Source organism: Labeo rohita, chromosome 15 (genome assembly GCF_022985175.1).
Source record: "Labeo rohita strain BAU-BD-2019 chromosome 15, IGBB_LRoh.1.0, whole genome shotgun sequence".
In the NCBI taxonomy this organism is placed as follows: Eukaryota; Metazoa; Chordata; class Actinopteri; order Cypriniformes; family Cyprinidae; genus Labeo; species Labeo rohita.
In genome coordinates this window covers 22,954,734-22,981,367 of record NC_066883.1, presented here as the reverse complement: position 1 = coordinate 22,981,367, position 26,634 = coordinate 22,954,734, and the positions used below count along the sequence as shown (strand labels likewise).

Below are 26,634 nucleotides of genomic sequence, written 5' to 3'. Positions count from 1 at the left end.
CGAAAACACAATGACAGCACCATGGGTGGAAACGTGCAGATTAAAGGGCGGTAATATTCAAATAAGATCCTCTTTCTACATCACGGGGGAGCTAATTATTTTTTCACATTTGCAGAAAAATGTTTACCAGTGTTATCCTTTCTCACATTTTTTGGGATGGTATATGCATTGTGGACCTGGAAAAAGTCAGATTTTCATGGTATGTTACCTTTAATGATGTAGATGTGCTATATCATTTTTACAGTTGGAAGAGAAGCTCAAGGAGAAGGTGGACAAGTCCCTAATGGAGAGAATCAACTTAACTGGGGAGATGGACACGTTTAGCACGTAAATACCGGTCACAATAACTTGATCTGCGATTCTAAGTTAAAAACCTATTTGCCTAAGGAAATTAATTACTAGTTAAGTCATTTTCCCATGAATCTCTCTGTTTGGCAGGGTTATCTCAAACAGTATCCAGCTCTTGGTTCAGGACCTGGACGCTGCATGTGATCCAGCCCTCACGGCTATGAGCAAGGTACCATATCATTACCAAAGCATTTATCAGACCTTATTAAGGTTTTATAGTTTAATGTATCTTATCTGCTGATATTGGATATTTAATTAAGATTATGATTTCCCAGATTTGTACGTTTAAATGGAGAGTTCACCCAAAAACAAAAAATTACCCCATGATTTACTCACCCTCAAGCCATCCTAGGTGTATATGACTTTCTTCTTTCAGACATATACAGTCAGAGTTATATTGTTGTGTGAAAAATGTTTTGGCTCTTCCAAGCTTTATAATGGCAGTGAATGGGTGTTGAGATTCAATAGTCCAATAGCAGTCCTATAAAGTGCATCCATCCATCATAAAAGTACTCCACACAGCTCCGGGGAGTTAATAAAGGGCTTCTGAAGCGAATTGATGTGTTTGTGTAAGAAAAATATCCATATTTAAAACGTATAAACTGTAATCTCTAGCTTCTGCTATTTATAAAATATGGATATTTTTCTTACATAAATGCATCGATTTACTTTAGGAGGCCTTTATTAACCCCCGGTGCCGTGTTGAGCATTTTATAATGGATGGATGTACTTTATTAGACTACTATTGAAGTATTGAATATCAACACCCATCCACTGCTAATATTATAAAGCTTGAACGAGCCAGGACATATTTAATAGAACTTTGATTGTACTCGTCTAAAGGAAGAAAGTCATATACACCTAGGATGGCTTGAGGGTGAGTAAATCATGGAGTAACTTCCATTTTTGGGTGAACTATCCCTTTAAATTACCTTTGCTGTTATTTAACACTCACCTAAACTTCATCTATAAAAACACTAATAATTTAATAACACTGAATGCATTTATCGGTCACCGGCCATAACATGAAAATAATTTGGTATCAGGCAGAATTTTAATATTAGTCTATATATATATATATATATATATATATATATATATATACACACATATATTCAGCTTTTATTTTAATTCCAGCTTAACTTTGAGTAATTTTGCCATGTGCTTTTTTTGTTTCTGTTTGCCCTCAGTTTTTATTTTAGTTTACATGCAGTCATTTTAGCACTACCAGGGCAACATTTCTAGTTTCTAGTGTTTTCATTTTGTGTTTTTCGTTTAACATTTATTTTTTACTTTTATTTTATCTTTATTTCAGTTTTTAAAGGGATTCACCCACAAATGAAAATTCTGTCATTACTCACCCTCATGTCGTTCCAACCCCATCAGACCTTTGTTCATCTTCAGAACACAAATTAAGATATTTTTGATGAAATCCGAGACCTTACTGACCCTGCATAGACAGCAGCGCAACTGAAATGTTCAAGACATAGAAAGGTAGTAAGGACATTGTTAAAATAGTCCATGTGACATCAGTGGTTCAACCTTAATGTTATGAAGCTACAAGAATACTTTTTGTGCACGAAGAAAACAAAAATAACTTTATCCAACAATTTTTTCTCTTCTGTGTCAGTCTTCGACGTGCATGAACCACAGATGTCATATGAACTGTTTTACCATTGTCCTTACTACCTTTCTGGACCTTGAATGAGTCAGCTGCGTTTCTGTCTATGCAGGGTCAGAAATCTCTCGGAATTCATTAAAAATATCTTAATTTGTGTTGCAAAGTTGCACGAAGGTCTTGCGGCTTTGTAAAGACATGAGGCCAAGTAATTAATGACAGAATTTTCATTTTTGGGTGAACTATCCCTTTACAAGTTTCAGTTTTAGTCAACAATAACAATGTTTGAAAGTGTCTTCAGAATATTTATACTAGCCTTGAAGTTGACTTTGTGTATGTTTGTACAGATGCCTTGGCAGAGTGTAGAACATGTGGGAGACCAAAGCCCGTATGTGACCTCTGTAATCATGCACATCAAACAAAATGTGCCCATCATTAGAGACAACCTGGCCTCCACCCGGAAATACTTCACCCAGTTCTGCATTAAGTTCACCAAGTCGGTACCGCAGCCACTCACTAATCAGTGCAACAAAGACTCTTTCATAACACACTGACTGTTTTACTTTCATCCATTCCTTTCAGCTCCTTCATTCCAAAGTTCATCAACCACCTGTTCAGGTGTAAACCAATCAGCATGGTTGGAGCAGAGCAGGTAGGTAGAGATTAAAAAACTGGGATGTTTGGGTTTCAAGAACCTTCAGAACACCTTATTTTCTTTCTTCTAAACAGTTACTCCTGGACACACATTCCCTCAAGACGGTTCTTCTAGACCTCCCTTCCATTGGCTCTCAGGTGGTCCGTAAAGCCCCGGCCAGCTACACCAAAATAGTGGTTAAAGGAATGACTCGAGCGGAGATGATCCTCAAGGTGGGAACCTTACGTGCATTCACAGCCATTAAACATTTGAGAATTCGCTCAGCCGATTCAGTTTTAAACAGGCCTCCCTGATGAGACGCTCAATACAGGAAAGTCTTTAATGATCAGCTGCTCATAAAGCTCTGCATGGTGCAGTGCTCGGTTGGAGTTATTTACTAAGCTCTGTGCGTCTGGTTTAATGAGCTCTCTCTGAGACAGGAAGTGCTCACATGCCTTGGCTTTCCTGCCTGCAGCCTTAACAGTCCACAGTTTAATAATCCTCACTCATAGATCTATACTTATTTTTAAATTTAGACTTGTAACAGACAATGGGGTTCAAACTTTCCACTTTTATGACATTTTTGTAATTGCATGTACAACAGTTAGCGAAAGCTAGAGATTAAGTTTTAAATATGAGTATTTTTCATACTCAAATGCATCGATTCGCTTCATTTATTAACCCCCCCGGAGCCGTGTGGAGTACTTTTTATGATGGATAGATGCACTTTATTGGACTTTACAATCTCAACACCCATTCACTGCCATTATAACGCTTGGAGCAGAGAGGATTTTTAATGGACCTTTCTCACATTTCTGGGTTTCTCATAGTGGAAGTCATCATAGTTGGATAAAATCCGAGAGCAGTGAATGGGAGAGTCCCACAAATATATTTTTTGCATTCCCGTTTGCTCAAATAGCAAAAGAAAAATTATACAACTTTCAGTCAAAGGAAAAAAATTGAGACCGTTATTGGCAGTCAGAACACGGCATTAGAAACACCCTTGCGTAGCGCTGACTAGTTTTTTTTGTAACTTGATGAAAATGTGATATAATACAAAGTATAGTGTTATAAATGTACATACATATTTTTCAAAATCAAAACATAAAACAGGATCTATGATGAGGATGACTGTTGAAACACGTCATCACAGGCTTGTGAAAAGGGTCTATATAAGTCATTTGTAAACTCATATATTCCTAGCATGTCTTGAGGGTGAGTAAATCATGGGATAACTTTTATTTTTGGGTGGACTATCCCTTTAAAAAAGATGGCAGATGGACAAAATTAAACTGCAGTTTCACTCTTTGACAGTAGGTGGTGATAAACCTGAAAAACCCTGGGTACACAAAGCGTTGTGCAACTGCGAACAAGTGCGCTAACAGATGTTTAGCCAAATATGCTTTTCACCAAACATTTATCTTGGTGTGAATAGGCTTTAAATGAGCATATTTCACCTGCAAAGTAGAGTGACGAGTCTAGTCAGTTTTAATACATGGGGTGTATGATGATTTCTGACCCAATTATGCACCTTTAGTTTTAATAAATGGTCCAGGAAAGCTGACAAATTTAGTTTTAAACGTTAGAGTATGTCTGCATAAATTCAGATGCATGAGGAAAGTCATGGTTTCCATGATATGTCCCCTTTAATATTATGTGTAGACAGATGTTCTGGTTGGAGGTCTGAAAGGTCTATGTTGTATCAAATACAACTGGAAGGAATGGATGGCTTGCGCCTCAGTGGATCTTCTTCCCCCTGATCTCCAGACCCACCTTCTTCTCCTTGACCCCTATCTCCAGCCCTACACATGCTCCACAGGCTTTTATTAGGCTCTCCGGGGCTTTCCTGCTTCTGGTCTTTTAACGGCCTGGAATTCAGCCTTAATCCTTCTAATGTTCACACTGGGTTCAGCTCTAATTGTGCAAGATCATGCAAAGATCATTTACAGAAGACAAAAACACTATAAGAAAACACAGGCAGACTTTAAAAAGTCTTAAAGAAATAGGTCATGCTATTAATGCCAGAGTCCAGTGTCATTATTTACTTGTGCTGGTTTATGTTCTCTTAGGAAATTATGTTTTCTTATGTTACTCTGTAAACCTTTTCGAAGAAAGTCAAACCTGAACCCATCCAAACAAGTTTTTATCAAAAGCAAACTTTATCAGCATATTAGAAATTGTTACTCAAGATGAAAATAGCTAAGGAAGCTGGAATGCCTTTAAAAAAAAAATTAACCAACCAATTCACCAACCCAAAAATGAAAATTAATTACTTACCCTCTTGTTGGTTCAAACCCATAAGACTTTTGCTCATCTTTGAAACACAAATTGCTGACACTCAAGAAAAAAAGCCTACATTAAATTGGATTAAACAGCTTGATTCGTTCAAGAATTTCAAAATCAAAAAGTTAAGTTTCAACATTCAAATTTAATCATTTTTTTACAGTGTTGTATGAATTTTTGGTATCATGAAAGTTTTGGTAAAATAAACTTTTTAATAGATAGAGTTGCACTGCCATTCAAAAGTTTGGGACTTAAAAGATTTTTAATGTTTTTTAACAAGTTTCATATGCTCATAAAGGCTGCATTTATTTGATCAAAAATCCAGACTTTAGTGTCACATAATCCTTCAGAAATCATTGTAATATGCGAGTTTATTATCATTGTTGAAAACCGTTGTGCTGCTTAATATTTAGTTGGAACCTGTGATAAAGTTTTTCAGGATTCTTTAATAAATAAAAGGTAAAAAAGAACTGTATAAACTTATTTTTTTAAATAAGAAGTATTTTGTAACAATATAAACTAATTGATTTAAAAAGGTGATAGCAAAGACTATTGTTAGAAAATATCTCTATTTTTAATAAATGCTGTTCTTTTTTTTACTTTTTATTTATCGAAAAATCCTGAAAAAAGTATCAGATTGCAAGCAGCCCAACTGTTTCCGTCATTGATAATATTATCAGCATATTATGGATTTAATTTAAAGGAACACTCCACTTTTTTTTTTTTTTTAAATAGGCTCATCTTCCAATTACCCTAGAGATAAACAGTTGAGTTTTACCATTTTCGAATCCATTCAGCCAATCTCCGGGTAGCTTAAGCCTAGCTTAGCATAGATCATTGAATCTGATTAGACCGTTAGCATCTCACTCAAAAATGACCAAAGAGTTTTGATATTTTTCCTATTTAAAAGTTGACTCTTCTGTAGTTACATTGTGTACAGAGGCGGACGAAAAATGAAAAGTTGCGATTTTCTAGGTCGATATGGCTTCGTCCGCCTTTATACACGATGTAACTACAGAAGAGTCATATTTTAAATAGGAAAAATATTGTCATTATACAGTATATGGTCATTTTTCGAGCAAGATGCTATCGGTCTAATCAAATTTAATGATCTGTGCTAAACTATGCTAAAAGTGCTACCGCCAGACCCGGAGATTGGCTGAATGGATTTAAAAACAGTAAGACTCAACTGTTTAACTCTAAGGGAGTTGGACAATGAGCCTATTTTCAAACAAAGTGGAGTGTTCCTTTAATGCTATTCTAATGGACCGCTTTGTGACATCATTGCATGCGGAAAACAAACGTTGTAGTCCAAAGGAGCCGTTCCTTGTAGTTCTTGGAAAGAGATTTAAAAAAAAAAAAAAAAAAACGAAATATCTCCTTTTGGAGCGGACTTTGAGATTTGTAACTTTGTAGATCTTTTTTATGCCCAGAGATACACACCACACACTGACTAAAATTCAAAAAGTAAAAATGCATAATAGCACCCCTTTAAGTTTGAAACAATTTATATAACTTTATTTTTATAGTTACAGTTATTGTTCTCATTCTTGGTGTAAACGGGCCTTGAGAGACTTCTTTAAAAAACATAAAATCTTACTGATCCCAAACTTTTGAACGGCAGTCTATATCTCTTTACTTTTTTTCTCCATAAATAAGCCATCACTGATCACTATACAAGTCAGATCTGATGAACACATGACCAGTGGCCATTCATGGACACTTAAAGGTCTGCGTAAGAGAGACAGCCTTGATCTTGACTTTCACATGGTGGGTCTTTAAAACCTGGTTGGCATTTAACGATTGGCTTTGTTGGGCCCCAGGTGCCTCTCAGGTAATTACTTCCATCTTCATCAGCATTTTGCTCTGCGGTTCCTGGAAGAGCCGTTCATACTTCAATACGCTCCTTAAGATCAAGGCTTCTGCTGCCATGTGGCCAAACAAATCAACGTGGGATATTCTGTTTGGTGGAACGATAGCACATTCGTTTTCCACCTCGGTCTCGCTCTGTCATCGTTCTTTCTTAATCGTTGATAAATTACATCAGTGAAGTGTGACACCAGTTAAGCGGTTTATGGGTGAAATAGGACCTCCATTGCTGGTGGTGGCTTGGCTGTCCACATGACGCTCATTACAGGCTAAACGTGGAGAGTAATCTGTTAAAGATGTCTTCACTTTTTCTCTCTTTCCTTGGCTGGGAACGGGTTCCTGCCCATCCTAGGGCCCAAACCTCAGAGAGATGTGAAGCTGAAGGAGGCAGCGCGAGCCAAGCATGCTGCTGCCTGTGAGACGTGGCTGTTTTCCACAGTCTTTTTTTTTTTTTTTTTTTTTTTTTTTTCATTTTCGCCTGTCTCGCTTCTACCCCCCCCATTGTGGCTCTTTTGGAAATGAACGGAAAGGCAGACTTTCTCCCCCTCCTCTCGTTTTCTCTATTCTTTCTTTCTCATTTACGAGGTAACTGCAACAAGCCTCCTCAAGGCTTTTCCTTGGCCTGTCTCCAGGACGGTCGCTAAGTAAATCACTCTGTGGTAAGAAGGGAACGTTCAGAATTCAAGACCATCTGAAGTGTTCCGTGTCCCACTTTGCTTTGACCCTTATCCGCATATCCTGGCTTATGCCTTCAGGTACTGAGAGTAAAAAGAAAAGGAAGAATAATGGGGATTGTATAAAGGGAAATGTTGCACAGGATGCTGATTAAAATACTTCCCCCCCCCAGCCCCCCCGGTCGTATCTGTCAGCCATGTGTTCTTCTGCCCTTTTACAAATCTAAATAGTTGCAAGATATAGTTAAACATTTTTTTTCCTCCCACCCTTGGGAGGGAGAACGAAACAGATTCACAATGCAGGCCTGTACCCCATTTAACCTCTTTTTACTGCTCAATTGAGACTCTCTTATTATACCTCACCAAAAATTACCGGTGAGGCTAATTCAGCTTCATTCAAGCATAGAGTAATTACACCGTTAAAAGAGCGCCTTAAATAGACACTTCAAGTTTTTGTCTTTGTTTAGTGTTTTTTTTTGTCAGTGTCAGATCACTGTATCTGATCTCCTGTTCCCAGAGCAGTGGATCTCATGGTAATGTTTTGTATTTGAGATTTTGGAGAACCCAGCTGGAGTTTAACTGATATGTTTCTCCTCACCTCTCAGGTGGTCATGGCCCCTCACGAGCCATCCGTGGTCTTTGTGGACAACTACATCAAGCTCCTTGCTGACAGCAATCCGGAGACGTTCCAGAAGATTCTAGACATGAAGGTGGGTCTGTTTTATCCTCATATTTCATGAGGTCTCACCACCAGTAAATCAGGGTTCCCACATAAAAGTATGGTTTAACCATATAAATGGTTAAAATTATTTATATATTACCAGTCAAAAGTGAACAGTAAGATTTGTAATATTTTTTTTAAAGAAGTATCATCTGCTCACCAAGCCTGCATTTATTTGATCCAAAGTACAGCAAGACTGTAAAAACAGAGACAACAAATAACTGTTGTCTGTTTAAATTAAATATATTTTAAAATGTAATTTATTCATGTGATTTTAAAGCTGAATTTTTAGCATCATTACTCCAGTCACATGATCCTTCAGAAATTATTCTAATATTCTGATTTGCTGTTTAAAAAACATTTATTATTACTATTATGTTGAAAACAGCTGAGTAGAATTTTTTCAGGTTTCTCTAATAAATAGAATGTTCAGAAGAAGAGCATTTATCTAAAATAGAAATCTTTTGTAACATTATAAATGTCTTATTCTATATTTTCTTTCCCCAAAAAATGTATACTGACTCCAGGCTTTTCATATAGTGTATAATGTTACAAAAGCTTTTTATTTCAGATAAATGTTAATCTTTGGATCTTTCTATACATCAAAGAATCCTGAAAAAAATGTACTCAGCTGTTTTTTGATTTTAATAATTGATTTTGATAATAATAAAAAATGTTTCTTGAACAGCAAGTCAACATATTAGAATTATTTCTGAAATGTAATGATGCTTTAGCTTTGATCACAGGAATAAATTACGTTTTAAAATATATTCAAATAGAAAGTATCGATTACTTTGGATATATAATAGTTAACTAATAGTTAACTATTAGTTTTTTTCTTCTTGTAACATACCTTCCGATTGTCATTCATGTTTGTTTTGTGCTATAACTTGTATTAAACCTGAGGAGACGATCGGTTCACATGCACTTTGCAGTGCTTCTCTTGAACTGAGGTACTACAGCGATCTGTCACTCCACATTACACAGCGGCAAAATGGTATCTATTGTTTGAATTTTGTAATAAAATAGACAGAATTTGAAATCGGAGACTTTTATATTAAAAGTAGCAAAGCACAAATCTTATTGCGATTTTATTGGATGTGAGGTGCACTACATTACGTTCACTAACTAAAAACAGGCTCGATTCTTGGGATTTAAATAAGAAAGTCCACTTCCAGAACAATACAAGATGAGCGTTTGACATTAAAAAGTATATAAATTGTATTATTTTTATAAAAATAACTAATCGTTAGATTAGATAAGACCCTTCTTCCTCTGCTGGGATCGTTTACAACCACATTTGGAATCGTTTGAAGCCGCATTTAAACTACATTTTAGAAGTTCAAACTCGGGGCACCATAGCAGTCCACTATATAGAGAAAAATGCTGAAATGTTTTCTTAAAAAACAATTTCTTTACGACTGAAGAAAGAAAGACATGAACATCTTGGATGACAAGGGGGTGAGTACATTATCTGTAAATTGTTGTTCTGGAAGTGGACTTCTTTAAGAATCAGTATAATTTCATAAAAATGAGAATTGATTAAAATCGAGAAATCTATCTTTTTTATATATAATAATGTATAGTTATACTATTTGAGTTTGTATTTGGTGACTATACCATATGTCCAATTTGTGAACGAATCATTCTATATAGTCAGGTCAGGTCTAACTGATTCATTAGAGAGTCAAAATGACTTTTAAAAAGCACCTTATCCAGTAGTCACAAATGATTGAAAAGATCTTTGAAATATATTAGCCTGAAGTGTCTACCTCTTTCTCCTCTCAATCTATAGGGCCTAAAACGGAGTGAGCAGAGCACCATGCTAGAGCTGTTCAGACAGAGGTTGCCTAATCCACCATCTGGACCAGACAGTGGTCCATCATTGTCCTTCAGTGCCCCCACCCCTGAACAAGAATCATCCCGTATCCGCAAACTGGAAAAGCTCATCAAAAAGAGGATTCAATAAATCAGGAGGAGTCTTATTCCCATCAATATAAAAATGTGAGCACTCTGTCTGGATATGCAGCACAGTCTGAAAACATGTCTCCACTCCATTTTTATCATGCTGAGAATTGGTGTGTAAATAGTACTGCTGTGTCTTCTGTATGTATTTGTTCTTTTACAGATCTGAGGCTTTCATGACTGGCATTACTATGAGCCTTATGATTCAAGTCCTTTCCTGAACCTCAACACATTACTGGCATGTATGAGTCATTTTGCCTTTTTCCCCCCTTTTTTCTTCCACTTTACAACACTAATACCCACAGTGTCATTTACGTTGCATGTTTCTTTGAAATATGCTTGCACTTAAAGCAAAACAGAGGGCAGTGTGGCTCAGAAAAGTAACCTGCTGCTATTCTGGCACAAAGTCTTCTAGCCTGGGATTTCAACATCAAAATGATTTAAAGCCAATGTTTTTATAATTGTCCCCTCACTATAACAGTAAACGGCTGTGTGGAACTTGGCCGTTGCTCTGGGTAAAGGTGCCTGTGGATTAGGAGAGTGAGATCTCAGGTGCTCCACAACAGAGGAGCTTGGGATTTCCTGTCTCCTGCTGAAATGACAAACCAGTTGTTTTGGCTTTTGAAATGCTTTCCCAGGTTGGGGTGAAAAAAGAAACACATTGTAGATGTTTTAACCCTACAGGAGCTGTAAGGAAGACATATTTACCTCCCATGCTTTCCCATGGTAGGCATATTTTCCCCACGAACAATAACTGTAGTTCATGGGAGATTATTGGAATGCAGAAATATTAGTGTGCACATTGAGAATACATTCTTTTACTTTACGTCATCTGCTGTTCATTTGTGTAAAGAAAGTTTTTGTTTTTGTCTATTGTTTGACATAACTTATTTTATAGTCCTTTTAATAACTCATTATATGTACTCTGGAATCGGTTTACTGTAATCATTTAATCCATCATCACCCTCTCCTTCTTAATTGTTTATTCTCTGCACATGGCTTTGTACTTGTTAAAAGACCTCAGCAGCAGTGCATATCAAAGCTAAAATGTTTGCAATGAATGTATGATTTATGTGTCTGATGGGCTACTGTGATGTTTGATTGCAATATTATTTGCATTGATTTCTGCCTGTGATTTATACTGTTGATTGCTTATAATGAAAACATTCCTGCCTTCTGTGAATAGGATGATGTCTTTTTAATATCTGCAGATATAAATTCTTGTCAATAAAAATCTGTTGACTGTATTGCCTCTGACAAAACTGAATGAATGGATGAATGGATGGACTGACTGATGCATGGGTGAATGTACAGATAGAGCAATAGATGGATGAATAGATGAACAGATTGGTGGATGATGAATGGTTGGAAGGACGGATGGATGGATGGATGAACAGAAGGATGGATGATGGATGGATGGAAGAATAAATATACTGGTGGATGTATAGTTGAACAGATGGATGGATGGATGGCGAACGGATGGATAGATTAACGGACAATAGAGAGGTAGATAGAACAACAGAACGATAGAACAACAGATGGATGGATGAATTAACTGACAGAAAGACAGGACGATAGATAGAACGACAGAATTATAGAGAGAACAGAATGATAGAACAAAACGGATGGATGAATTAACTGACAGATAGAACGCTAGATAGAACGACAGAATGATAGATATAGAGAGATAGATGAATAGAACAACAGAACGATAGATGGATGAACGGATGGATAGATGGATAGAACGACAGAACGATGATATAGAGAGATAGATGAATAGAATAACAGAACGATAGAACAACAGAACGATAGATGGATGGATGGATGGATGAATGGATAGAACAACAGAAAGACAGATGGATGGATGAACTGATAGAACGACAGAATGATAGATATAGAGAGATAGATGAATAGAACAACAGAACGATAGAACAAAATGATAGAACAACAGAACGACAGATGATGGATGGATGAACTGATAGAACGACAGATATAGAGAGATAGATGAATAGAACAACAGAACGATAGAACAACAGAATGATGGATGGATGAACTGATAGAACGACAGATATAGAGAGATAGATGAATAGAACAACAGAACGATAGAACAAAATGATAGAACAACAGAACGATAGATGATGGATGGATGAATAGATAGAACAACAGAAAGATCGATGGATGGATGAACTGATAGAACGACAAAATGATAGATATAGAGAGATAGATGAATGGAACAATAGAATGATAGATGGATGAACAGATGGATGGATCAACAGAACAACAGAACGACAGATGGATGGATGAACTGATAGAACAACAGATATAGAGAGATAGATGAATAGAACAACAGAACGATAGAATAAAACGATAGATGAACAGATGGATGGATGGACGATGAACGGATTGATGAACTGATGGATGGATTAACGGATGATAGAACGATGGATGGATGGATGAACAGATGGATGGATGGATGGAAGACGAACGGATTGATGAACTGATGGATGGATTAATGGATGAACAGATGGAAGGATGGATAGATTAATGCACTGATAGATAGATGGATCAACAGAATGACAGAACGATAGATGGAACGATAGATTGATCCTAGTGAAACAGTTTTCCCTTTTCTTTTTTCTTCCTTTCTTAACTGATTTGTGTGATTTTTAACTTGACTTGTTTGTATTCTTGACGTGAAGTTGGCCCGCGTTTAAAGGGAGGGCCTCCTGACTCTCTCTAATTGGCACTCCAATCAGCACTGGGAGGCAGTTTTAAAGGCGTCTCCCTTCTTGCAGGCACTTGTAAAACAATGAACGTCTTTGAGTGTGGACAATTTTGAATGCAGGCAGCCTGACAAGCGGGGAAACTTGCGCTACCTTCCCCGGCTATGACCCCCCGACTGAATGTGCTCAAGAGCAGGGAAGTTTCCATTTTGCTCTGACTAACATATAAAGCCATTTGAACTTGGCGACAACAAGCACATTCGCAGCTTCTTCAGATCTGCGTTTCAAAGTCTCCGAGGAAACGGGAGCGGTGAACCAGCGCCACGAAACGGATTATCGACGATCGTTCACGGCATCACACAGCTGGTTTACTTTATACCAACCGCCCGGATCACTGTTAGACTGGGTTGCCCACAAGAAGAACAACAGAGAAACACATTTTTGCGCATAATTCGATTTAACTGCATTATTTGAAGAGCTTGTGGAACTGACCCGCAAGTGTTGAGCAACTTTAAAAGCAATGGTGGGAAGACTGAACTTGCGGAATGTGTGTGACGATGATCCGCTGGATATGAATTTCAAAGCAGATCGGCCACTGGACAGTCCGGACTCCGGTCTGCCTCCGAGTCCGAGCCCGAGCCCGAGCGTTTGGCTACTGCAGGGCAGCGGGGCTGGAACCCCGATTACAGAAGACGAGAACAGAGGGACAGCTGTGGTATGAGTCCTTAATGCAAATCCATAACATTTAATAGTACAAAAAGTATAATAAATATTCATATTAATGAATATAAACATTACTATTTACATTTATATAAAATAACAATATTTATATTTTTGTGAAAAAACGAAAAAGGCCAGTAATATTTTATTTATTTTAAATATTACCGTTTTGGTGTAATTTTTGTTTTTCTGTTGTTGTATACATACTTAGAATGAGCAATATAAGATTTAATTTATGTTTACTATGCATGCTACTTAAATTATTTTTTTAAATCTAAATTTAAAAAAACGTTTATTTTAACAATTATTCCTAATTACAGGTTCCTAATAATCGCCAGTTGCATGCATTTTCCTACGGAGAAGGAATTGAACTTGATCCTCTGCCACTAAAAGAAATAAGGTGAGTTTTGTTTTTTTTAACTGTGACTGAGTCACGATTTTGGGATTTATGCGATTTGCTCTGGGCAGGTGCAATTCATATGTAGCACTAACACGTTACACGTGTTCTTACAGATACACGTCGTCAGTGCGTTATGATTCAGATCGGCACTTCATCCAGGACGTGACCCTGCAGCCCAAGGGTTTGGGTCTGGAGATGTGCAGCCAGACGGTGTTGGCCCTGCCTCAGAGCACCTGGAGACATTACAAGACCCAACTGGAGTTCCAGCCCCGTCAGCGGGTGCAGCGCTACCAGAGCACCACCATAGTGTACCCCAAACACACCCGGACCTTCTACACCACCCAGCTTAATTATGATGGGCACAAGCTGTCCAAGCGCTTCTTCTCTGCAGTAGAGCTGCAGGCTTCCGATTGTCAGGCTGGTCTTTGAAAGACACACGGGCATCTGTGCCTGACATTACGCCCATATGTACCAATTATAAACCACCGCCTGAATTCATTGAGTCCCAAGAGGGAAAAAAGGAAACTCGGACTGAAATTGTTGCCAGTTGGAAAGGGGATCCCTAGACAGACGTGTAGTTTTAGTTTAAGGAAAGTAAGCAACTGTGTTGCTCTGTTTGAAGGTTAGGAACAGCAAAAATGGAGATTTGGGCTTTCTCCATCAGTTCTCAGTGGTAATGTACAATGGTTGTATGTAGAAATGTGGTTGATTTAATAGTGAGATTCAAGTTTCAGATATTCTGCTCTGATTTTGGACCACCATTAGATTGAAGATTTAAATTTGAAGATGACAGTTGGCCATAGAGAAATGTGAGGAAACTGATTTGCCCACCATAAATTGAGTGTTAAAATAATAAAATAGTGTATTTCAGGGTTGAGTTACAAAGGTGGAGTTCAAGTATGTCTTTCACGTTTCATTTAACAGGTTCAATCTTACTGAGCTATAGAAGGGTTCATATTTTAGGACCTAAAAATTGCTTTCTGAAAAAACAGGGTTAGGGTGTCTTTGCACAGGAGTTGTGAGTCTATCTGGGTTAAAACATTAACTCCATCTTTAACTAACCTTATCTGCATTTTTTTTTACTACTGTAAGTCTTCATTAGGACATTTATGCTGTTATCCATATTTTCTTTATGTAATGGCTAGCTAACTTCCACAGATCTGCTTGGTTTTAGTAAGTCGTTCTTTGTATTGTTACCCGTGAAGGAAAAATGAGAAGTGGGGTCACATTAGACTGAGGTATCTTAAAGTAAATTATAATGTAAATAACAGCATTTCAGTTTAAAAATGTTTTTGTCAGTGGCACTTTTTCCTATTTATTTCCTGTTCTGGTTTTCTCTTTAATTCTGTGCACAGTTATTGATCAAGTGTGTGTCACAAATGTGCTGGTTTTTAAAATCTGTAGCTGTGCTGTGTAAAATTTATTCTTTTTAACTCTAATTCCTTTAAGATGGTTATTAACTGTTGAAATGAAATAAATACATTTTAAAGTGACAAGTTGGGTTTTTTTGTGCTAAAATGTGCATTGTCCTTAATGTTTGCATTGCAAACTTCAAATACAAAGTAGTGCAACTAGTAATCTTGTCATTTGTTGTTCTTCAGAGCCCTCTAGAGATGTGAGTAAGTATTACAGATACAGTATTACAATGTGATCCTGGACCACAAAACCAGTCTTAAGGTATATTTGTAGCAATAACCAAAAATATGGATCAAAATGATTCATTTTTCTTTTATGCCAAAAATCATTAGGGTGTTAAGTAAAGATAATGTTCTATTAAGATATTTTGTAAATTTCCAAGTGTATATATATTAAAACTTAATTTTTGATTTGTAATATGCATGGCTAAGAACTTAATTTGGACAACTTTAAAAGTGATTTTCTCAATATTTTGATTTTTTATTTTTTTTGCACCCTCGGGTTCAGATTTTCAAAAAGTTGTATCTCAGCCAAATATTCTCCTAACAAACCATACATCAATAGAAAGCATATTTATTCAGCTTTCAGGTTATGTATAATTCAGAAAATTGACCCTTATGACTGGTTTTGTGGTCTAGGGTCACAAATATGCCATTTAGATTAAATATGAAGGCTATATGTATAAGTCTTATTAATACAAGAACTTTACTGGATGTCAGGGCAGGCCAAGCTCTTCATGAGATCTTCTTGAGCAGTCAGATAGCGCTTCCTTCTGTTAGCTTTATAGATCTCAATCCTCTTTTCTTCTCTTACAGGGTCGGCCAGCACTCCCACCCACCTCAGACTTTCCTGGGACTGGCTCATGGCTGTCTTTGGTGGCATCTTTTTAGATTGGTTGGGCCCGGCTGTAGATACTGACATCTTTTTGTGCTGTTTAATAGGTTTTTGCTGTTTTCTAGTCTTCTGGGAGCATGCGTGTCCTCCAGACTTGTTCTTTGGCTTTCTCATGATCTTAGGCGCTGCTTTAGACTATTTAGAGAGACTCTGGTCTGTTCTAGGGGTTTCTTCTAGTGTTGTTTTCCACTTAAGTGTCTTAAGAGATAACCGAGATGGTGACAATATCAAGAAACCTGTGATTTAGACGATTATTGTTAAACTATTGTGAATATGCCAAAACTAGTGGCTTTAACAGCACTTTCAACTACCCACCTGTTGGTCTGATTTGACGTTTTTTGATCCAGTTTCTTGATCGTTGATTCAGAGTGTTAATTTGCTGTTTTTATTTAGTGGAAACAACTACAACTAACTACTGGACGTCAAAAACGTCCAGTAGTTAGTAGTCAAAAACGTCCTTTCCGTGCCTCACTGTAACACTAATAAGTATACTAAATATATCTCCATGGCAACTCACTACACAGCAAATTTCCTCGAGGAAATACAAATAAATATGATTTGTTTTTCAGTCAAAATGTGCTAACATGTCGTTTTTATAACTGTTTTTCTTTGCAGAATTCATAGGAAGCGTTTGTGCTTATCCGCGCAGAACGTCTGTTTTTATCGGAAGCATTTGGTTTTGGATGAAAACATTGGAGTGGGCGGGGCATAGAGCATTAGCCAATCGAATACATTCGTAACGAGGAAAGATGTTGAAGGAGGCGGGACATTATAGGGTAATATTCGAACATGTCCTATGCCAAACAATGCAAACTTCGCAATGTAATGTGAAACAGCTCAAACAAACATACAAACGTGTATTTTTTATATACGGTATTATATAATGTTCCTGAAACGTTGGTGTAAGATTAGAATGAGCTGAGAGCTTCTTGAGTTTCGTTAGATGGATGCGTCTGGATCACAACAACTGTTCGATGACTGGGATGATATTAGTGACTCGGAATTTCTCAACATCCCTTCAGAGCAACAAAGCATAGGTAAAATATAGTGAATTAGGTAAAATATAGGTAAAGTATTGTGAATGTAGTTACACTTTTAATTCTGGACACAGGATGGCACTGTCGTATTACGTGTATCTTTGTGTTTGTTTGTTTGTTTGTTTATCTGTCTGTCAGTTGTATCTGTTTACCTGTCTTTGTTTTTACACTGAATTAATGAGATACAATCTGTAACGTTACATACAGTACCATTCAAAGGTTTTTGAACGGTAAGATTTTTTTGTTTTTAAAGAAGTCTCTTCTGTTCACGAAGCCTACATTTCTTTGATCCAAAGTACAGCAAAAACAGTAAAATTTTGAAGTATTTGTACTATTTAAAATAACTGTTTTCTATTTAAATATATTTTAAAAATGTAATTTATTCCTGTGATTTCAAAGCTGAATTTTTAGCATCATTACTCCAGTCACATGATCCTTCAGACATTATTATAATATGCTGATTTGCTGCTAAAAAAATAAAATAATAAAATAAAATAATATCTCTCCCTCTCTCCCTCTCTCTCTCTCTCTCTCTCTCTCTCTCTCTATATATATATATGAACTACCGTTCAAAAGTTTGGGGTCAGTACATTTTTATTGTTTCAATGTTTTTATTGTTTTAATGTTTTTTTTTTTTTTTTAAGAAATTAATACTTTTATTCACCAAGGATGTATTAAGTTAATAATTAAAAGTTTATTAAAAGTTCATAATAAATAATTTACATTGTTATAAAATATTTATATTTTGAATAAACACTGTACTTTTTAAACTTGTTATTCATGAAAGAATCCTGAAAAAAAAAATCACAGGTTCCAAAAAATATTTGGCAGCACAACTGTTGATATTATCCAACATTGATCATTCTAATAATAAATCCGCATATTAGAATGATTTCTGAAGGATCATGTGACACTTAAGACTGGAGTAACAGCTGATAAAAATTCAGCTTTTTTTTTATCACAGGAATAAATTCTATTTTAAAGTATGTTAAAATAAAAAACATTATTTTATATTGTAAAAACATTTTGCAATATTACTGTTTTTTTCTATATTTTTAATCAAATAAATGCAGCCTTGATGAGCATAAGAGACTTCTTTAAAGACTATTACAAGTCTTACTGACCCCAAACTTTTGAACGGTAGTGTATATATATACATACACTGTGTGCAGAATTATTAGGCATGTTTTCTTTTACAGATAAAATGAGCCAAAAAAGATATTTAACCCAGTTAAATTAGTATTAGTATGCATTAGTATTGCATTCTTCTCATGGGCATTTAATAATTTGGACTTTTCAGTCCAAATTATTGGGTTAAATATCTTTTTTTTGAGTTTTTCACTTCCAGCCTTCACGGACAATTATATATCACATATAAATGATTACATACAAAATTAACAGTAGTTATTAAGACTGATGTGGTTTGGAATTGGTAAAATGTGTTTGGAAAAAAAATATGACCAGAATATCAACATGCCTAATAATTCTGCACACAGTGTACATATAGCTGAGTAGAGTTCAGAAAAACAGCATTTATCTGTAATAGAAATGTTAACATTATAAATGTTTTTATCATCACTTTGATCATGCTTTTGAATGGTATAGTGTATAATGTTTGATGTCATGTAATCTTTGGATTTTTGGTCATCTTTGGACTCAACTGTTTTAAATGTTGTTAATAATAATAATAATAATAATAAATGTTTCTTGAACAGCAAATCAGCATATTAGAATGATGTCTGAAGGATCATGTGACAATGAAGACTGAAGTAATGATGCTGAAAATTTAGCTTTGATCACAGGAATAAATTACATTTTTTAAATTATATACAAATAGAAAGCAGTTATTTAAAATAGTAAAACTATTCACAATATTACTGCTTTTGCTGTATTTTGGATCAAATAAATGCTGGCTTGGTGAGCAGAAGAGAATTCTTATATTAAAAAAAAAAAAACCTTTTGACTGGTACTGTAAGCTGTATTTTTTTTTGACTGGTACTGTAAAAAATTGTATTTTTTTATTTCTTTTGAGAGCCCCAGTGTCCTCTCAATAGCGAAACCCATGATGAACACTTTGATAGCCCCTGTGCATCCACCTCATCAGCGCACAAGTAAGTCATTTGGATGATTCTTAGTGGAAAATTGTTAGATGCATTTGTTATTTCTTTGCTTTTGTTGCATAACACTGTTCTTCTATTCAGCAGGAATGAAGAGCCTTTGGGACAAGAAACAGTAAAAACAGAAAATGCAAAGGGTTTAAAAAGAAAGAGCCTCCATGAAAACAGCTTCAGCCCAATGCAGCGTTTTTTTAAGCGCCATCTGAGTGTGACCCTCCTGTGCGACCAGTCTTGGTGTGAGATGAAGACTGTTTACAGTCTTTTAAAGCCATTTGTCAAGAGAAAGGAAATGCAACGTGCTGAGGTGCAGATTGGAAAAGAAATTAATTTATCAAGAGGTGAACACTGTTACAGATTTGAATATAGAGTGTTTTTACAACACGTCATAAATCGGCCATATTGGTGGCACTGAATGTAAACAATGGCACTGATCACTGATGGCACTGATGAATCACTGATGAATCAATTATTGTCATGTTTTGGGCTGTACTAATCGGTCAGACCTGGAAAAACATTTGTGGTACTATAGACTGCCAAAAGTTATAACAAATCAAGGAGAAGAGTGCAAAAAACTGTCTGAGAAACAAAAGCCGTTTGTGGTTGGCCAAACTGAACCAGGATTTCCAGGACACATTATTTCCAGGATATCCAGTAGTACATTAGCCGTGCAATTCATGCTATTGTTTCCGGGTAACTGACCAAACTGTGATGTATGTGCAAACCCTCTAGTGCAACATACTGTCTCGTTCATAATTCAATCCATGACTTTCATCTCTAGAACGGGAGATTCAGGACGTTGTCCCTGTACATATATGCACTAGAGAAGACACAGAAGCCATCAAACTTCTCAACATGTTGCACATGATACCGCTGTTGGAAGCAGGTGAGTTGGCAATGTTAAAATAGTGTTAGGTATTATTTTGGTTCTTGGATCAGTTTTAAATGTTTTATTTTCAAATGCCTTGTTGCAGGAGATCGAGTGCGAGAGTTTCCTGTGTTTGGTGTGCAGGAAGGTGTTTTTGTCATGGGGGTCATTGATGAACTCATGTATAACCAGAAGGGGGAGCTGGTCCTAAATGAGCTCAAGACACGCAAACAAAACTCCTTGCCTAGTTCTGCACAAGATAAAGTCAACTGCTTCCAGGTGAGTTGGAGTTATTTATTGCAGGTATGTCCTTTGTCCTCACTCATAAACAGCTGCCTTGTTCTTACTGGACTTCATTACGCATACATGTGGCCATGTAGTGTGGGCTCATTTTTTAAATAGATCATTTTAATACATTTAAAATTATGGGCTCTTGAGAATAACAAATGCAATTCACACATAAAATTACCTGAATACACCTTTTTTTATTTTTTATTTTGGGAGACATAAAGTAAGAAATGTTAGGGTGATTCAACTGTCCTGATATCGTACTATACTAAAAAAAAACCTTAAATAAGAGAATGAAATTCTAGAAAGAAAACCTTAAGTAGTTTTGTGTAATTTTTTAATATTATATCTTATAAGACAAAAATCTGTTTTATTTTAAATTATTTTATGTTTTTTCCATTTTATTTTCTGTTTAATTAATTTGGTTCTTTGTTTTTGTCATTTTTCAATTATTTTCCATTACTTATTTTTAAGTGTTTCTATTAAGCATGAATTTGTTTCAGTTTTAATTTCAATTTTAATATTTTGACTTAAATTTGTTTAATTTAGTTGCTAATGCAGCAATTTTTTATTTCATATGTATAGTTAATTTTATTTCAGATTTATTTCAATTATCAACAGCAATTTTTAGTTTTTAATTGAATTTTAATCATTTAAATTAATTTCAGTTTTAGTGAACAATAGAGACACTAGAAAAAATATTTTAACACAACTGTGTATTAACATTTGAACAAATTTTGTCTTCGAAGTCATGTGGTGTGACTCTGAAACACTTAATGATGTCAATGAATTAATAATTGATGATATTAAGAAGGGTATTTTAACTTTTTATTATGAAAAATACAGTTGAGGTCAAAAGTTTACACACACCTTGCAAAATCTGCAAAATATTAATTATTTTACCAAAATAACATGGATCATACAAAATGCATGCTATTTTTTTAGTACAGACCGAAGATATTTAACAAAGCGTTTATGTATAGTCCACAAGAGAAAATAATAGTTGAATTTATTAAAATGACCCTGTTCAAGTTTACATACACTTGATTCTTAATACTTTGTTGTTACCTGAATGATTCACAGCTGTTTTGCTTATTTATTTATTTTTTTTAGTGATAGATATTCATAAGTCCTTGTTTGTCCTGAACAGTTAAACTGCCCGCTGTTCTTCAGAAAAATTCTTTAGGTCCCACAAATTCTTTGGTTTTGCAGTATTTTTGTGTATTAGAACCCTTTCTAACAATGGCTGTATGATTCTGAGATCCATCTTTTCACACTAAGGACAACTGAGGGACTCATATGCAACTATTACAGAAGGTTTAAACGTTCACTGATGCTCCAGAAGGGAAAACTATGCATTAAGAGCTGGGGGGTAAAAACTTTTGGAATTTGAAGATCAGTGTAAATTTAACTTATTTTGTCTTCTGTGAAACATGTAAGTATCTTTTGTAGATTCTGAAGGGCTGTACTAAATAATAAAAAAAAAAGATATTTAGGCAAAGTAAGAAAAATGTACACATCTTCATTTGGTTCAAAAGTTTACACCCCTGGCTCTTAAAGCATTGTATTTAGAAATTATGAAAATGGCAAAAGAAAAAGTGAGAATCACATGAAACCAACATGAACACAAAAAGTACATTTCTAAGAACTTGGCACATGTTTCTGGCACAGATGTTTCCTTCTCTTTTCCTTCTCTGTATTGTGTACACTCTAATGCATCATTGACTGATACTATATATATTGAATCATTTCTGTTCTTTAAACTATCCATCTGTTATTCAGGTTGGCCTATATAAATTACTGTTTGATGGACTGGTCAGAGGGGAAGTGAAGAAAGACCATGTTTTAAATCACCTTAAACTACGTTCATCTCAAGTACTTGGAGCAGGAATCCAGGCCCATGCTAAAAGCATTGGAGTCCAGGTGACAACCTTTGAGGAAGTGGTTGATGCTCTGCTAATAACTGTGTCATGTTCTGATCTTCCATGCGTTGACCTGCTTCAGATTGAATACTATCACCAAGGCTCTAGTGGACCCATTGGGACCAGAGTTGCTCCTTTCGATGAAGCCCAAATACGGGCAGAGCTTCAGGGTCATCTGACCTACTGGAAAGGTCAGAGGGAACCCAAAGGGGTGGACATAGAAGAGGCTTGGAAATGTAGATCATGCCTTTATGAAGAGACTTGTGATTGGGCAAAGAATAGATTGCAAGTATCTGACCAACAAGCATCTCATTCTAGCTCTTAACAGATAATACAAACATTTGTATGTGGCGACTACTTTTGTCATGTTATTAACGTTTATACTTTTATTATGTTTGCTATTTAAGTCTTTCTGTTTAAAATATGCACATAGGATGTGAATATTATTGTGCAGCTCTATAATGACTGTGAGTGAAGCATTGTGAATTCATAATGCATAATGCATAATGCATTTTTTTTTATCAGAATGGCTTTTTAATGGAAGCAAGCTGAAAGCTTCCTCACTTTATGTGCATTAAGAATTTTAGGCCACTTAGCTAGTGGAGCGGATATGTGTTTTTCAGTAGGCGATAACTTAAGTCAAGTGTGTCTGATATAATGCTGATAAAATACATAATACATTTAAAGGAAAGAAATTACATTGGAAATTCTTAAAGAGGTAGTTCACCTAAAAATGAATATTATCCCATGATTTACTCACCATAAAGCCATCTTAGGTGACTTTCTTCTTTCAGACGAATACAGTTGGAGTTATATTAAAATTGTCTCTTCCAAGCTCTATAATGGCAGTGAATGGCTGTTGAGATTTTGAAGTCCAAAGTGTATCCACCCATCATAAAAAACACTCGACATGACTCCGTGAATTGATGTGTTTGTGTTAATAATAAAAAAAAAAAGTATGATTTTGATATAAACCAAAAGGAGACTTTTTTCTTTGCTGTAAAAAAAAAAATAAAAATTGCATAAAGTTTTAAATATGGATGTTTTTCTTACACAATTGCATTGATTTGCTTCAGTCATATACACCAGGGTTGCCAGGTTTTCACAACAAATAGTAAAAGTAAATCATGGGGTTATTTTCATTTTTGGGTGAACTATCCCTTTAAATTAAAATACATTTGCATTATTTTTATAATAATAATAATAATAATAATAAAATGGAATCCTAAAATTTAAGGTTTCATTATTATTATTATTAATACTGCTGCCTTTTAAAGCAGAGATTAACTAGTCATTAACTAGTCATATCATTAACTAGTCATATGTGATCCTGGACCTCAAGTAGCACTGGTATATTTGTAACAATAGCCAATAATACATTGTATGGGTCAAAATGATCAAATTTTCTTTTATGCCAAAATCATTAGAATATTAATGTTTTGTGAAAACATTTTGTAAATTTTGTAAACCGTAAATATATCAAAACTAAATAGTTTATTATTAATATGCAGTGCTAAGAACTTAATTTGGACAACTTTAAAAGTGATTTTCTCCAGATTTTCAAATAGTTGTATCTCATCCAAATATTGTCCTATCCTAATAAACCATACATCAATAGAAACTTATGTATTCAGCTTTCATGTATTTGAAAATTGGCTCTTATGACTGGTTTTGTGGGCCAAGGTCACACACACATATATATATGTTTGTCACTAACAAAATATATATTTTTTTGGTGATGAAATGTGTGCCATTAGATGGTGCTATTTTACCATTTCTTGTTAACTGAATCACTGAATGTTTAGAATTTATGCTGAGCCATATCTGTAACAGGATAATATGATACCCAATCTGATAACTATGACATTATCGGTCTACATTTGACAGCTGCTAATATTAAATCAGTGATGCAGTGTGCCAGAGACTGGAAATGCCATATTTTGATTAGCAGATCTCTCGCAGTGATAATCTAGTGTTGATACGGAGAGCCTTGTTTATTTCGGCCTGAAATTTCATCTGCACTGGCACTGACCTCAGCACTGCCGTTCTCTGTGTGTCGTCACCGGCCGCAGGCCTTGGAGCATGTCCTTGTTATCAATATGACACACTGAGACCATGAATGACACATCTGGCATTTAAAAAAAGCCATACACTCCCTTAGGGTGCTCCCCATCTAAATCACACAAACAATTTAGTCAACCTTTACATTCAATGTTTGAATTTGTTCCTAGGCTGTTGGAGCAACCTTTGCATGGTAAATAGCCATAAGCTGTGTTAAACAGCCTCTGGTGGCTTGTTCATTTTAATAATGAATCGACTCATTCCTCTTTCCTTCCTGCTTACCTCATAATACGCACACAACTGACTGCAAATCTCAATACAGAAGAGGCTGCGTTCTAATTTGATACCGGTAATGGTTTTACCGGGCTTTGCCCATGCGCAGCCATTGAACACCCGTGAGGCTGAGAGCAGCCGTTATTAGATTGTGTTGGTTGAGGTCTGGTCTAATCTGCTAGTCGATAGGCTAAAAGAGCCATTCCCAGTGCTGTGTTTGCTCACGGCTGCACTAAAGCACGCCATCTTCCTTAACAAAGCAGCCATAGGAAGCTGTTGTATGGTCTGGTCTGATGAAGTCACTCAGGCGCTAATGACCCCTCATTCGAGGCTCTTAAAAGCACTCGCGCTCACTCGGTCTCTAGTAAAGTGCTTCAGCACTTCACTTCAGCCTTTGTAAACTCATGTCACCTGGCAGAGGAGCACTAATGTGGCCCATCGGTTCATGCTCTGTTTGTGTTGCTCACTGATTTGCACCAAAGTCGATTCCTGTCTCTCGTGATCAATAGGACACCCAATAAAAGGGGCTCTGAATGGTGATTGCATTAGGGCACGGACAAAAAGAAGTTAAAAGGCTCCATTTCTCCTTTACTTATCATGTGAGAAAAGGGTTAAATGATACGTAAATTTAAGTGCAAACACGTGGGTGATTCAAATTATGTGCGTGTGAGAACTAATGCAGGTATAAATTTGTCAGGACTTTGGAATCATTAATTTTGCATTGTGATATCGTACAATGATGAATGTCATAACACTGGATTACATAATACCCTGTAGGCAAATCATTCTTCTAGGATATTACACAGAGTGAATTTCGTACTGTACCAGATCATCTCCCTCTTATGTATGTGTGTGTGCGTGTGTGTGTTTATTATTATTCTTATTATTTTCTTTTGTAATTTATTCTTGTGATGGAAAAGATTAATTTTGAATAAATATGAAACATTTCATATTTTTATTTATTCTTCCCTTTCTTTTTCAAAAAGTATTGTGCTTAATAGTATTTTTAGACAAACCATGACACATTTTTAGGATTACTTGATGAATACAATATATTCTGTAACAATAAAAACTTCTTCACTGTCACTGTTTACTGGCTGGCAGTAAAAACAATTTGACTGAGATGTAAAAACACTTAAAAATATAATAAATCAATATAATAAATATAAATCTTTTTTGCATTGCAGTAAAGTAGGGCCCTATGAATTCCGTTTTATTTTTTCCCCCAAATTCTGTTTTTTTTTTTTTGTTTTAATTTTTCTGGGTTCTGGTTTTTTTTTTTTTTCCCATTTTAATTTTTTTTCTAGACTGTGTTTTAATGGTTAAATTAAATTGTATTAATTAAATCATGAATCAGACAATAACAGCACAATTAAAAAGATTAACATTTCTAAGGCCCTGTTAGTCTCAGCCTCAGACGTCACGCCCACGGAACGTTGGCTAAACGTCTGGTGCATATGGTACACTTAACTGGAAACACTTCAGGAATGTCGAAGTCGTCATCTGATTGGTTAAATTTTATCGGATTTCCGGGGGACGCGAGTGTCGCGTTTATTTTCGGTCCGCCGGGAAACAAAGCGCAGACGTGTGATTGCAGAAGAAAAACTGTCGTGTTTACATGAGTGACAATGATCATTTATCAAGATCAGCTAAACGTAGGATTCTCAAAAGTATGACCTTCAGCCGTCAGTCTGAAGGTCTGGCTACGCGAGACTAAGGCCCTGTTAAATCTGTTTTCCCTCTCAAATTCAGTTTTATTTATTTATTTATTTACCAAATTCTGTGATTTTCATTAATTTTCTGGAT

General features: G+C 35.7%; 4 protein-coding genes across 8 annotated transcripts in view; 3 read left to right on the top strand and 1 right to left on the bottom strand.

Moving 5' to 3' along the window:
- vps53 (VPS53 subunit of GARP complex) overlaps positions 1–11,359 on the top strand; it is a 34,792-nt gene extending 23,433 nt beyond the window's left edge. For 2 of the 3 annotated variants that reach the window (XM_051128587.1, XM_051128585.1), the window contains exons 16-22: positions 245–327; positions 439–517; positions 2,314–2,462; positions 2,549–2,618; positions 2,696–2,833; positions 8,032–8,136; positions 9,943–11,359. In XM_051128587.1, the coding sequence (XP_050984544.1) occupies positions 245–327; positions 439–517; positions 2,314–2,462; positions 2,549–2,618; positions 2,696–2,833; positions 8,032–8,136; positions 9,943–10,116 (798 nt within the window). In that variant the 3' untranslated portion in view covers positions 10,117–11,359. The remainder of the gene's footprint in view (positions 1–244; positions 328–438; positions 518–2,313; positions 2,463–2,548; positions 2,619–2,695; positions 2,834–8,031; positions 8,137–9,942) is intronic. The other variant, XM_051128586.1, reaches the window with a different exon arrangement.
- Positions 7,254–16,905, bottom strand: LOC127176812 (protein LIAT1-like). 2 transcript variants are annotated; one of them, XM_051128603.1, is made up of 3 exons: positions 16,581–16,905; positions 16,081–16,501; positions 7,254–7,510 (listed from the first exon to the last, which is right to left on the bottom strand). In XM_051128603.1, the coding sequence occupies exons 2-3, from the start codon at positions 16,377–16,379 to the stop codon at positions 7,504–7,506; spliced, it is 306 nt and encodes a 101-aa protein (XP_050984560.1). In that variant the 5' UTR covers positions 16,380–16,501; positions 16,581–16,905; the 3' UTR covers positions 7,254–7,503. The 2 variants fall into 2 exon arrangements, with proteins under 2 accessions (XP_050984560.1, XP_050984562.1); XM_051128605.1 differs by having other exon boundaries at positions 16,081–16,463.
- rflnb (refilin B) lies at positions 12,880–15,451 on the top strand. The gene is made up of 3 exons (XM_051128602.1): positions 12,880–13,550; positions 13,876–13,955; positions 14,069–15,451. The coding sequence occupies exons 1-3, from the start codon at positions 13,356–13,358 to the stop codon at positions 14,382–14,384; spliced, it is 591 nt and encodes a 196-aa protein (XP_050984559.1). The 5' UTR covers positions 12,880–13,355; the 3' UTR covers positions 14,385–15,451.
- A 126-nt stretch (positions 16,906–17,031) lies between the features above and the next one.
- exo5 (exonuclease 5) lies at positions 17,032–25,778 on the top strand. 2 transcript variants are annotated; one of them, XM_051128597.1, is made up of 6 exons: positions 17,032–17,302; positions 19,335–19,413; positions 19,507–19,757; positions 20,198–20,302; positions 20,391–20,563; positions 22,355–25,778. In XM_051128597.1, exons 1-6 carry the CDS (start codon positions 17,209–17,211, stop codon positions 22,817–22,819), a joined length of 1,167 nt encoding a protein of 388 aa, XP_050984554.1. In that variant the 5' UTR covers positions 17,032–17,208; the 3' UTR covers positions 22,820–25,778. The 2 variants fall into 2 exon arrangements, with proteins under 2 accessions (XP_050984554.1, XP_050984553.1); XM_051128596.1 differs by having other exon boundaries at positions 19,504–19,757.
- Positions 25,779–26,634: the final 856 nt, after the last annotated feature.